This window comes from Lates calcarifer, linkage group LG20 (assembly GCF_001640805.2).
Source record: "Lates calcarifer isolate ASB-BC8 linkage group LG20, TLL_Latcal_v3, whole genome shotgun sequence".
Lineage (NCBI taxonomy): Eukaryota > Metazoa > Chordata > Actinopteri > Centropomidae > Lates > Lates calcarifer.
Genome location: NC_066852.1, coordinates 13992172 through 14005613, shown reverse-complemented (window position 1 = coordinate 14005613; position 13442 = coordinate 13992172). Strand labels below are relative to the sequence as shown.

The window sequence follows — 13442 nt, the reverse complement described above, 5'->3', positions numbered from 1 at the left end:
CTTTGTGTTCTCTTGTTTCTGGTTACTAATTCAAACCCAGAATTTCCAAATGTCATCCAGTTCCTTCCCTGTTTAAACATCTCCTTTTGTGTAAAACATTATGGCCAGATGTAAAACCTATCTAGTTTCACTTCCTACGCAACTGATTTAACATTAGTGCATGATCATCCTTCACCCTCCTCCTCACTGTTTCTGTGCTGTCCAAAGTTCTCAAAAAGGTCCAAACCGCCCAGGGCATCCGTATACAACTTTGTTCTTTCTTTTCTTTTCTTTTTCATATATTCTGTCAAATACCTGTGCTTTTAGGGCTCAAACCTTAAGAAACAGCTGAAAGACTAGGAAATGTAAAAGGACAAATCATCGCCTCCCCGATCAGAGAATCACAGCTGAAAAAACGGAACGGTTATTGTTTTGCTTTGGTGCACCTGCAGCTTCATTCAGCCTGACATCTCATGCTGCTTATTACACAAGCACACACATTCCTCAAAACTAATCATCAAGACACAAGCCTGGCAAAGAAAAGATTTTAGCTACATGTACTTTACAAACACAATACAAATGTGTCATACAAATGCATTCATCTCAGTTCTGTCTCATGACTCTCCGTCAGCATAACGTGACAGAGCATCTGCAAGTGTTGTTGATTGAAAAGTCATCACTTAGTCACTTATTGACTCCAAAATCTGTGAGGTGAGGATGGGAAAAGGTCATGGTGTTGAAGTGCAATTGAATAGTTGAATATTTATCAGCATCTTTTGCAATTTATTTCAAACACTGTTGTCAGTGTTTTTCTAACTGGCTCAAACTTGTTCACCTTTACTCCACTAAACCAGTTCATATTATGAATAAATTGATAGGGAAACAATTGTGGACACCATTACAGAAACTGACAAGGAAACACTAATAAAACCAAAGGAATTTGTTTAACCTCACATGTGTATGCACAGGTGTGCACGTGCACATGCATGCTGAGTTATACATATGTATACACACACAGACACACAAACACTCTATCACCCCGTCCTTCACATTAAGTAACCAATAAAGGGCAGGGAGTGTGTCTCGGTGCAAAGAGGGGAAAAAAGAGCTGAGCGCAGTTATATGCCCCTCTCCTGATGCTGGAGCTTACTTGCACTGAAACACTTCAACCAAACATTGTTCGTACACAGCAAGGACTCAGCATTCTACCTCAGTGTTTAGAGAATGAGCTGCTAATACCTCAAGAGGTTACACTGCACTTCTAATAATCCAAAGTTCAGAAAAGCCTTTGGAATTTCAGAGGCGATTACACACTTTGACAGGCTGCAGCAACGAAACGACTTTCACTTCTTCTTGATTTTTTGGCTTTTTAGTTTTTTTTTGTTTTTTGTTTTTTTTTAATAGGACTCTCTCTCTGGGACACTTTGCCAGGATTTTAATTGAATTGATTGTATAATGTCTTAATTGTTTTAATGAAGGTGCTACACTTTTTGAGAAAGCATTCTCATTGGATTTTGCACATATTTTATATAATAAGAGACGACTAATTCAGTGGGTAAGTATATTAACACCTTTAAATGCATACAGTAAAATTAATATAGTCAGTGGTTAGTCATCAACTGTTGTTTTCCTCAGTATTTTCACAGGTGCTAGAGCAACATATTCTCCAAATATTTTAAAGGAACATACCAACAGCAGGATCTAGTGCCATTAACATTAAGTGACCCTCTGGAGACTGTCTGCGCAAAACTATGCCGTTTGGTGACCTCCTAGAGCAGGTGGGCAGCACAGGACGCTTCCAGATCCTACATGTGACCCTCCTCTGCATACCTGTTCTGATGATGGCCAGTCATAACCTGCTGCAGAACTTTGTGGCCGCTGTGCCTTCTCACTACTGCAGCGCGCACACAAACCTCTCTCAGACCCAGCTGAGCCTGGAAGAGATGCTGCTGATAACGGTGCCGTTAGACCAGGCGGGGAAACCGCAGAGGTGCCAGCGTTACGTTGCTCCACAGTGGCACCTCCTGGCTAAGAACGGGACCTCCGGTTCAAGAGAACTGGAAGACACAGATGATGGTTTGGATGTTAACCTGCAGGGATGCACAGACGGATGGTCCTATAACATGACAGCGATGACCTCCACAATCATATCTGATGTGAGACTGCACTTTTCAGTCATCTTTCTCTCACAGTACAAATGCATGTGTTGTCTTGCCATGTGTTTTAATTTGTGCTTACATTTTGTCAGTGGCATTTGGTGTGTGATCTGCGATCTTTGAAGCAAATGTCACAAACCGTCTACATGGGAGGTGTGCTTGTGGGAGCTCTTGTCTTTGGAGGTCTTTCAGACAGGTAACATTTAACTGTACAAAATTAATTGTAGATGCATCTTTTCTGCTGCATCTGTTTACTCATCTTGAATGAAAAGACATGCCTCATCTTCATGTAGTAGTGTTTAAAATTGTAACTAAAATTGCAACTGGCCTCACTGACCTCACTCTTTGTGAATCTGACTGGCTCCAAGATATGGTCGACGCATCCTCCTGCTCATTTCTAACCTGCTGATGGCAGTGGCAGGAACATGTGCTGCTTTCTCGCCCTCCTTCTCCCTCTTCTGCCTGTCCCGGTTTGGTTGTGGCATGGCTCTGTCTGGCCTAGGACTCAACACATTCTCGCTCAGTAAGTTATTTAGCTGGATGGAGTATTAAGGCTAAATATGAAATACTGTTGAGAAGAGCCAGAGTTAATAGTTACACTTTGTTCATTTGGAGTTAAAGGGGCTAATGTAAGTATTTTAGTTTAAAACATTCAAAAATGAACTAAAGTTATCAACGCAATGTGAAGAAATAAGAGTTTTGACGTTATGTCAAATATGTCTATGTATTGTGCTGCAGAGATATCTCCTGAAGTTAGCATGCTAACCAGCTACCCCCGGCTTCGTAATACCTCTTTTTGCCTCAAGAGGTAATAGAGAGTCACTGTAGCATCCAGTTTGCCTTCAGTCCATCGTGAGAAGATGAGGAAGTAATAACTGCTAGCAGGCTGTAAGCTTGTGTTTCAGCCATCTTCTCTCGGTGACATTAGCTCATTCTTTCCTCAAGCTCAGCAATTTCTCCAATGTACTGTCGTTTCTCCATCACATTGCATGTTCCTTCCATACAGTCGCTTTAAGGTCACAGCTGGTCTCTTGTCTGCAGTCCTAATCAGTCCCATTCAAATCTCCACACAGTCTGGAGTGACAGAAACGTTTGGCAGCCCACTGGTCAGTCTGACTAGAGAAGGGGAGGGAGCAAGAGACACCAAAGAGTGCATTTCCTTGTTTCTTAGAGGTGGACACCCCAGCTTTCTGGCAATATGCTGCCCCTATGTGTTTGGAGTACGAACTCACCAGTTGGATTACACACAGCCCCTTTAACAGGATAAAGTCAACAGGCCTGCCACTTATCCCAACACACTGTGATGATAATGAGGTACTAACCATACTAAATTCTTTAAAATATGTCTTCTTCTGTGATTCTTTCATTTCAAGTTGTGGAGTGGATCCCCACTCGGGTGCGGACTGTGGTGGGAACAATAACAGGTTACTGTTACACAGTGGGACAGCTGATCCTGGCGGTAATAGCCTACTTCATCCGGGACTGGAGGTGGTTAACCCTGGCTGTGTCTTTGCCCTTCTATGTCTTCTTCCTTTACTCATGGTGAGATGCCAAGTATTGAACTGCAAAGAAAAATTTGCATTGCAACTAAAATTACTGATTAATAAGTATGAATATCTCTCACAGGTGGTTTCATGAATCTTCAAGATGGTTAGTCCTGAGTAATAAGTCTGACCAAGCCATCAAGAACCTTAAAAGCGTGGCCAAATTTAATGGACGCCGCGAAGAGGGAGAAAAAATCGACATTAAAGTAAGGGAACATGGTGCATTTGTGTTATTGCACCATCCGTATGTGTTCATAATTGTATTTTAAATGAATTTGGATTGAGAGAAATCTCTCTTTATGCACAGATGCTGCAAGAGTCCATGAAGAAAGAGATGTCGTGTTCTCAGGGCTCCTACTCTGTCCTGGATCTGTTCCGCACACCCACAATGAGGACAATGACAGTCTGCCTCAGTGCTGTCTGGTACATTTCCTGCTTGTATTGTAGAAGAACCCAATAACATTTCTAAGCACCATCTGTGAAATTGCAATGATACCATGCATGTTTTTTAAATATATATATAGGTTATCAACCAGCTTTGCCTACTATGGCCTTGCTATGGATCTGCAGAAGTTTGGGGTAGACATCTATTTAATCCAAGTGATCTTCGGAGCCGTTGACATCCCTGCTAAAGTTGTCATAACTGTGTCAATGAGTTTTATTGGACGGCGTCCATCGCAGTGTGGTGCCCTCATTATCGCTGGAGTCACTATTTTGATCAACGTACTGGTACCTTATGGTATGTTAGAACACATACATACAAGTCAAGGCTGAGAGTTGCCCATGTACCATGCTGTTGTGATATTATACTACAGAAACAACAGAGTGATCAGATGCATATTCCATCTCTGTGCAGATAAACAGACTGTACGCACCTGTCTGGCTGTTGTGGGTAAAGGTTGCCTTGCTGCGTCCTTCAACTGCTGTTACCTTTACTCCGGAGAACTGTACCCAACCATCATTCGGTGAGTCTTATTTGGAGATTATTTAGTTTGTCGAGGAAATTTAGTTCACAGAACAATTTATTCTGTTGAGGGAATCATGTCTATTTATGAATGAGACAGATGAGGGTTTCTCTCCTGGATCCTATATTAGCCTGTTAAACAGATGGAACTGGTATTTAGAGGACCAAATCAGAAATACGTGCAATAGGTCAGATGTATGGAACCTGGATACTAATATGTACATTTTATTCAGAATATAGAACAGGTAACTCCAGGAGAACAGCAGTTTATTGTTTGAATAAATACATAGTATGGGCCACTTTTTGTTGAGACACAAATCACTCGTGGCAAGTAATAAAATCTAAAAGCTCACTGCTAACTGCAGCAAAAAAGGGCTGTGCGGCGTGTGTATGCTGTTAGTCTGCTGTTTCTTGCACAGACACATTGGCAGCAGAACAGATAAAGATTAACTGCGTCAAACAGAGTCAACTTCTACCCAGATGACATGAGGGCTAAACAGTAACAGATCATTACAAACTCTGTGACCGCATCATCACACATGCTTGTTTATTAACAAGTATGCATTTTCATTTAAAACAGCCTGAAGTCTTCGTCAAAATGTGGATCCAATAAGGTTTTGGTTTATGTTCAAGGATTTATTTGGGCTCTACTGTCAGCAACAGCTCATCATCATCTGACAAACTGTGTTCTGGGATATCCATTTTGACATCACTGTTACATTGTTGTTTCTTGCACACTTACTATATGTTTGTTTAACTTGTCTAAGTATTGCAGTTATTTGCTGTTCTCTCTGACCAAATGTTTCCCAGCAGAGGGGCTGCTGACCACATGTCTTTGTTTGTTTTACCGTTCTCTGGAAACTCCAGATACTGTAATACACCAAAATCCCTAGAAGGCACATTTTTTTTGAGTTGTGACACCAACAAATTAAATACGTTCAACTATCTTCCACCTCCAAATGTTCAGTTAAACAGTAACTTAAAACCCTGTTTCCCTCGCGTACATGTTTTATATACTGAATCCATTGAATATCTATCTTCCACCATTGCACAACAATCCCTTGTGGTACTTAATTGTACGTTTTCTCTTTCAGTCAGAATGGCATGGGCTGGGTATCCATGATGGCTCGTATAGGAGCCATGGTGGCCCCCATGGTGCTCCTCGCGGGGGACTACATACCCTGGCTACCGGGTTTAATCTACGGAGGCGCTCTGATCCTCAGCGGGGTGGCTGGAATATTTCTTCCAGAAACACTCGGCTCACCCCTTCCTGACACAATACAAGACGTGGAGGACAGGTAAGATCATGCTCCAGGGCACAGGATGTGTTCTTTTTTTTTTTTTCTTGTATCCCTGCATGCCTTAAAATCAAAACATCCATCTAGGTAACAGTACACAGGAGGGCTCTAGGTCTGGCATGTTTACGGCAGATTTACTCATATTTTGCATTTGCTATTTTCAACACAGGGGATCTGGGAGAAAATCCAAAATGTCACCAAAGGAAGCAATAATCTTGCAAGACACCCAGTCGAATCTCCTAAAGCAGGCTGCCTGAGGACATCTGTATTATATCCTGATGTTTTTGCTGACACCTTAATGAAAGTAGAGTGGGTACTGCTTTTTCTCCGGCCTGTTTATTTGTTTGATTTCCATGAAGAGTATATTGTGTCTTATGACTGCTGGACAATTGGAGTTGCAATGTTATTTTTGGACAGGTCAATACAGTGAAATGACTAGCTGAAAACAATCAGACCTATGTTTATTTGTTATACAGTAGCTTTGAGGACTTTAGTCTCACTTTGGACCAATTATGTTTTATATTTAAAGTATCTGTGTTAAAAAAAAAAGAATCATTTCTATATATAATTCTTCTGCAGGTTAAAGATTATGCTCTGCTTTTACTGGTGTTTTTGTAACTTCTTATTACTTTATATACAACCCTCCATTTGTAAACAAAAATGTATTTTCATTAAAATCACCTATTCATTTGTGTTTTCGGTGTCTTTCTTTTCTTATGGTCTGTTGAACATAGATACACAACATGATTTGTATTTGTAAGGTCCCATATAAATGGGCTGAGTCACTGTCAGGTAAATTAACTGAAGCGGGTCAAATGAAGAACTTGCTTGACCAGGGCAAGAAATAAAGAATTTGAATTTAAATACAGAGAAAACAGCACCAACCAGTGGGAAACAGAAATACAACAGCAACAGCTTAAAGAAAGGTGACTGGTTTGACTCCATCATTCAAAGCCTGAGCCTGATCCTGTGCTTCTGAAGTGAATAAATCAATGAGTAAACATACCTGATGTTAGGCTATGTCATGTTTCCCCCATAAAAACCTACTGAGGATAAAGTACATAAATACAACTTTAATTGTACTTATGTACTTTTCAACTTGATGGCTTTTGTGTCCCATAAATAAGGTTAAAGTGACCATGACTTTTTATTCATTAAACTTGAGTCTAACAGTCAGTCTAGCAAATGTCTGCAGGACTTTTAATGGACAAACTAAATCTGGGCAATATTTAATGAGTGGGATGTTTTTTTCACTTTGATGTAGTAAAGTAAAGTAAAAGGGGAGGGTTTGGATTTGCTGAGTTAGACTCACTTTTGAACATCATTATATGATAAGTGCAATGAGAAAGCCTTTCCCCATCTTCTCCACCACGGAGAAATACCAGTCTGGACCAAAACATAGTTTTACATGTGAAAACTAAAATCGTGTTTGATACGTTTCCACTCAAACACACAGCAGTGGACAAACTGCGTTTTCAACGCAGGTGATCCTTAATGTAAGTCAATGCATAAACAATTAAAAATAACAGCTAATGGCTTTTGTAATATCTTATATGAAAACACTGTCTCTCTACTACACCTATACCAGTTCACAAAAATAATAAACTGTATTTTTAACTGGAGGGATTTTGCAAGTGTTAATATTCAATTTTTGCTATGATGGATGCCTCAGAGGTACATGTTTGGTCAGCCTTGTAGTTCAAATTCACTGCCAACCCGTCCTGTAAACACCACTGTTATATCTATATGGTGAGTTTCTATCAGCTGCAGAAATATAACTGGATACAGCACTAATCACACCTTCTAGTTTTGTGACTTTTTAAAAAAAATGTTGCTGTTGTGACACCATCTAGTGGTGCATTGATGCTAATGCAGCAGCCAAACTAAACACAGTCATTGGATTACCTGTACATTATAGGGGAAAAACTTAAAAGCTATAAGCTAAAGTGTAACATAACCAGTATTTCTTACATCATAAAGATTTTTGTCCTTAATGGACTCACAAATTGATTTGCTTTTCATATATTAGGGAGCAGCTCCCACTTACATGATCAGTTTGATTGGCCAATTGTCAATTTGTCATTCAAGGTTTTTTTTCCCCCACTACATATTAGGCCATTTTAAGATATTTAACAAATATGCTTTTGTTTTTTAATAAGACCTGGATGTAACTAGATCCTTAATGGACAATAATGACAATGAATATTTAAATGATTAGGAAATTAAATGTGACACCTTCTTAAGATTTTTTTTTTTTTAGGATAACCTTATATGTTTTTTTTCCTTTTAAACAGTTATATCGTTTTACTATGTTAAGCTCTCACATTGGATTGTGTGTTTTTGTGTGTGTCTGGCAATTACTATATGGTTTATCACTTTTGAGAGAGCAGAACTACAATCTAAAACAGCTTTGTTATAATTTATAAACCCCCAGTTACCATATTAAATACATCTTATTTCACAATCACATTTTATGTGTGTACTCCTGAGACACACTGTGTACTGCGTGTATTGTGCCAGATGAGTCCAACCTTAGGCCCAGATAAAAGATGAATCAAAATGCAGAGCAAAGCTTTCTACAGAAATAACTACATCGTAAAATGATATGAATAAAGATTTATTTTCTCATATGAACAGGTGGATTCATTTTTCATTTTATTTTACAATCTATGACAATCTCGCATTTTTTTTCTTTTTTTTCTAGCATATTTCAGGAATGACATGGGGAAAGGTTCTTTTTTATTGCTGAATGTTAAATGAAATACACTTTCACTGACTGGAAAAGAATTGTCTGCTGCTTTTTTACCATGCACCCATCTAACCTTGACCACAAGGACATGCAGAGGAGAGGTGTTCAAACATTTCAAGCGAGGGTGGGGTCGGGTGGGGGAAGTGGGGTGGGGGTGGGATTGGGGTGTGTGGAGGGAGTGGGTGTGTGTGTGTGTGTGTGTGTGTGTGGGGGGGGGGGGTGTCATAAAATTAAACAGAAGAGACTGGCAGGACGTGCCCGGTAGCATCTCAATTGGGTGAGAGGACTGGCAAAGTGAAGGGAGTATCACATTTAAACTAGAGGAGCACTGTCTTCTTTTGCATTTTTCAGACATACAAAATTAGACCCAGAGGTGAGAGAAGATCTGCAAGTGAGGTGTGACCATTGACCATTCTCTATTACAATACCACTGTGCATTTACCATATAGCAGATAGAATTGCAGATCAATCTTTTTAAAAGTTTTTTTTTAAAACCAATGACCACGTGATAATTCAGCATTCAGTTGTTTTTTTTGTCTTTTTTAAAAATTTTTTTTACGAGGAGTAGAAACATACCAACAGTGATGAAACATCATCGACTGCCCTCTCTCACTGAGTCTCTTGCAATGGTTTTGGCGTTTCTTGAATTTATCTTTAAAATATTTATTTTTCCTTCAGTGGAGGACAGAGGGCTTAAATTATTTTGTTTACTTTTTAAATTATCATCATTTACGGACTAAATTTGAAATGACTAGATCTGTCAACGAGACAAAGCAGTACACAGTACTATTGGAGGAGACACTATTTGGATGCTATTTGACATTACTTGGAAGTGTGCATGTAAAGTGGAGCGGTCTAAAACCAAGTGATAAAATAAGTAATGGACACAGTCATTCAATGGACATGAGTATGTGAACAAGAAAGGCTGACAACTTGATAGATGGCTGCATAATGGCTTTAAAAAATAACTCACGTAAATATGCATTTATATCATGTTTCATTCTATACTATAGGCATCACATAGTTTTTTCACACACAACACACTACAGTCACCTCTTAGAAAATGATGTAATCAAACAGCAAAATAGAAAGTTTGCATATTTTTGCATTGTATGATCCTCCAAAGTTTCACAGCTATTTCATTTTATATTGTCTAGTATGATCTGTACTGTTCTCCACTGAGCTGCTTCCACTTGACTTTCCTTCTCTCTCTCTCTCTCTCTATGGGAGTGTTCAGGGAAGTGGTAGACTGTATGTTAACATTTAGGCCCTCGACATATGAGAACCTTAGTCTTAGGTAGACCTTAAGTAGAGGAAGAGGGTGAACAGGGTTTAGGTGGACGGAGAGCTGGGCGGGGGTGGGGTGGGGAGGGGTGGAGGGCATGTAGAAATCCTGAGACACTGTGTGGCCTTTTAACACGAGCCACAAAAACAGAATGGACACAGAAGGATGATGAGGCGTGAGATTGGGGGTCAGAGTTGAGTGAAAACAGATGCAATCTTTTTTGTTTTGCCACCACCTCTGATGGCAGGGGTCACCCTGTGCCAAGCAGCTCAGAGTCAGTTGGCCTCGCAACAGGCTAACATGAGAAACGACCTGCTGAGAAATAAAAGGGACTTAACTGGGGCAGGCTGGGCAATGGGTGGGGGTGGGGGGGATGGGGGGGCAGAATAGCTGTAAACACATCAAGCAATGACCTGAATAACATACAACCTTACAGCAGCCTTACCTGTCCACCTACACTTGGAGTGGGGGGGGGGGGGGGTGTCACTGTTCTGATAAAGCACTATTCTGTGAACCTCTGAGACACTGTTTTGTCAGACTGCTGAGACACCAGTAGACCCACACACATCTGATGTTACCACAACAAACAATGAAATTCATCTAACAATCACAAATACATGCAAGCAAACTGACATGCGCGCACGCACACACACTCAGGCATTTACACACGTGCGCACACACATTCTCTCTCTCTCTCTCTCTCTTTCTCTCTCTCTCGGTAGACATTAGTCAGAGGGCAAAAAAGGATTTACATTGTATTTATCAGGCGTTCTATTAAATCCCAAATCATAAACCCTACAGGCGAATCATATTAATGTAAACATACACTTTATGTTGAAGTGGTTTATATTGCGTGATATGGAAGGGGTTATGTTCCAGTGGGGCTAGACTCCTCAAAGAATGCAACTTGGAAAGAAAGTAAAACAGGAAACCAGAGAGGAAAAAAAAACAGAAACGTGTATAAAAAATGAGGCGTCCATATAAGAAAGGCTACAAAAACCTCCACTGGCCCTCTGGCATCGGCATACAGCAAAAGGCACCACAATATTACTCTATTTTTTACGTTGTGAAAAAACTGGCACATCTTTTTATGCTGTAAATCAAAATGTACATATAAATAGAGTTTTCCCTATAAAAAAGTCTTTGCTGTTAACTAGTAGACAACTTTTGCTAAAATGAAAATAAATATTTCATTTGTTTAGAATATCTGTCAGTTATATAAAATAAAAATATTTCTTATAGATGCAGGTCTATACTATATTGATTTTTGTTGGTTCATTTTCACTCTTTAATGGGGTGTATTGTCCGGTTTGGAGCGTGAGTGTGTAAGTCTTGTATGCATGTTCCCATGCCCACTGTGCCGCCCCGATGAGTGAGAAGTCCGACTGTCCACCGGCCTGTAGATGGTGGAGGGCTCGGCATTCATATTCTGCATACTGAGGAAGGGCGTGCTCTCACCGTCCTCCTCTGACTCACTATCTGTTAGGCAGCTTCGAGACCCATAGTCTCGAGATGCCTCATATCCACGTGGGGCCACGTGGCCATTCAGTCTGGATCTCCGCCAGCGTCGGCTACCAGTTCCACTGGACCCACTTCTCTTTGGTTGCTCCCGAGAGGAGAGATACTCCTGGGTGGTCTCATAGTCTTCGTCCTCAGCCAGCCGGTAGGGGCTGGAGGGCAGGCTTCCCCTGCTGTCATTTAGATAGGTACGACGCTGCTGCCGGTAGGGCTCCTGGCACTGGGCATCGTGTAGGGGCACCTGGTAGCGGCGCAGCAGAGGCTGGTCATCCTCCAGAGGGTAGGGGTTGTGGACAGCAGGAGGGAGGGACATGGCATGGCTGGCATTGGGGGATGTGATCTGGAAGGTAGGCACCTGCGGGGGCAATGAGTAATGGAAATCCACTGGCGAGAGGCGGGCTGGTGTCGTCAGGGCTGACACATATCTGTGGTAAATACAACGGGGAGGAAACAGTTAAGTAAAGAACAGCAAAAAAAAAAACAGAAGACAGACAAAAAAAAAGGGAAGTGCACAAAAACCAGCAAAGGTATTATGTTAACCAAATCAACATTGCACCTTCAGTGTCAAGTTATTAAAAAGCTGCAAATTGACACTTGAATATTCAACAGAAAAAATGTATTTTCCATACACAGAGTAGCAAAGATTTTCACTGGAGCTGAACTGCTGTGAGCTATGTGGCTTTCCTAACCACTGACACACTTTTAATCGCAGTGATGATCTTGAGTTTATTTGAGGCAGTTTTTCCCAAATTGAAACCTTGAAATTGAAAAAAAAAAAAAAAATTCTCGTTTCACAAAACATCTGCAATGCAGAATCTAATATACTGTAGCTGATAATTTTGTCCTGCTATATTTGATACCCTAGCTCAAGACTGGGTTTTCTTTCTGTCTGCAGAACTGAAATGTCTCTAAGGGAAAGTTAATGTCAACACTGGTGAAAGCTTCCTGTGGTGTCCCACAGGGATCTATCCTAGATCCACTTGCTTTGTTAACATTCTCAGACCCTCTAATATACAAACATAATATTGGTTGAGGCTGATGATTTGCAAAAGTGAAATTATTATTGTCATGCTCATTGATATTGGTGCTAAAAGTCTCATATGATCCTAATTGGAATAACCAGTTTTAATGATATTAATGACATTCACATCACTTCTTTTGTACAAACACCTGGCTTTATCTGAGCTTCTTGAGTAATTTATGGCTATGCCCAGACTGAGGTCCTAGGACAGGAGCAGTTGTTTTGGCTGCCCTTCATGCTGAAGACTGACAGTGACTAAGCTGTCTTCCTCAGATCCCCTAGGCTCTGGACCAACCTGCCCAACAAGATCACCCAGCCAACCCCATGTCCTATTTAACTACAATTTTAAAAACAGAGGCACTGGCTTTGACTACAATTTACTCCAGCACGTTTTAACACCACGTTAGCCACATTAGGCTGATTACCATCCATACCATACTACTCCTAATCCTCTTCGATACAGTTCTTATCTCCTCATAATAAACTGTCAGCTGTTGAGTAATGTTATGGTGCATCCTGCTGAATCTTCATTCCTATTTTATTTTTCGGATGAACTGCTAAGTACTGACATAGTTACTGTTGTTAAACATGCTCAAACATGTGTCATGACCATGTGGTCTCCACGACTGCGTGTTGAAGCCAGTGTGGGAGATGCAGAACCACTAATGGCTTTTAGGCGCTCTTAAAAAGAATATTAAGATTTAATGACAGATGCATTTTGTGTGTGCTTGGCTTAGCCTCACACTCAGATTGAAACCCTATTTGTCCAAGTTTGGATCATCTTGATTGTCAAAACATCAGGAACTCATGGGTATCATCACATATGTTAGACACATGTTTTCCTACAGTCATAATACCATGATCATCAACCAACAAAACATTAATGCCAAAAAATTTGAAAGGCAACTTCAAGAGCAATTAGCACTGC

At 40.5% G+C, this 13442-nt stretch overlaps 2 protein-coding genes across 4 annotated transcripts in view; one reads left to right on the top strand and one right to left on the bottom strand.

Moving 5' to 3' along the window:
* The first annotated feature begins 1048 nt into the window (after positions 1 to 1048).
* Positions 1049 to 6635, top strand: slc22a6l (solute carrier family 22 member 6, like). Its single transcript, XM_018691466.2, has 11 exons — positions 1049 to 1534; positions 1615 to 2135; positions 2228 to 2331; positions 2504 to 2658; positions 3509 to 3677; positions 3762 to 3885; positions 3987 to 4102; positions 4204 to 4418; positions 4536 to 4644; positions 5738 to 5941; positions 6111 to 6635. The coding sequence occupies exons 2-11, from the start codon at positions 1731 to 1733 to the stop codon at positions 6196 to 6198; spliced, it is 1689 nt and encodes a 562-aa protein (XP_018546982.1). The 5' UTR covers positions 1049 to 1534; positions 1615 to 1730; the 3' UTR covers positions 6199 to 6635.
* Positions 6636 to 8542: 1907 nt separating this feature from the next.
* nrg2a (neuregulin 2a) overlaps positions 8543 to 13442 on the bottom strand; it is a 51292-nt gene continuing 46392 nt past the window's right edge. For all 3 annotated transcript variants that reach the window (XM_018691461.2, XM_051078372.1, XM_018691462.2), the window contains one exon: positions 8543 to 11918. In XM_018691461.2, the coding sequence (XP_018546977.1) occupies positions 11264 to 11918 (655 nt within the window). In that variant the 3' untranslated portion in view covers positions 8543 to 11263. The remainder of the gene's footprint in view (positions 11919 to 13442) is intronic.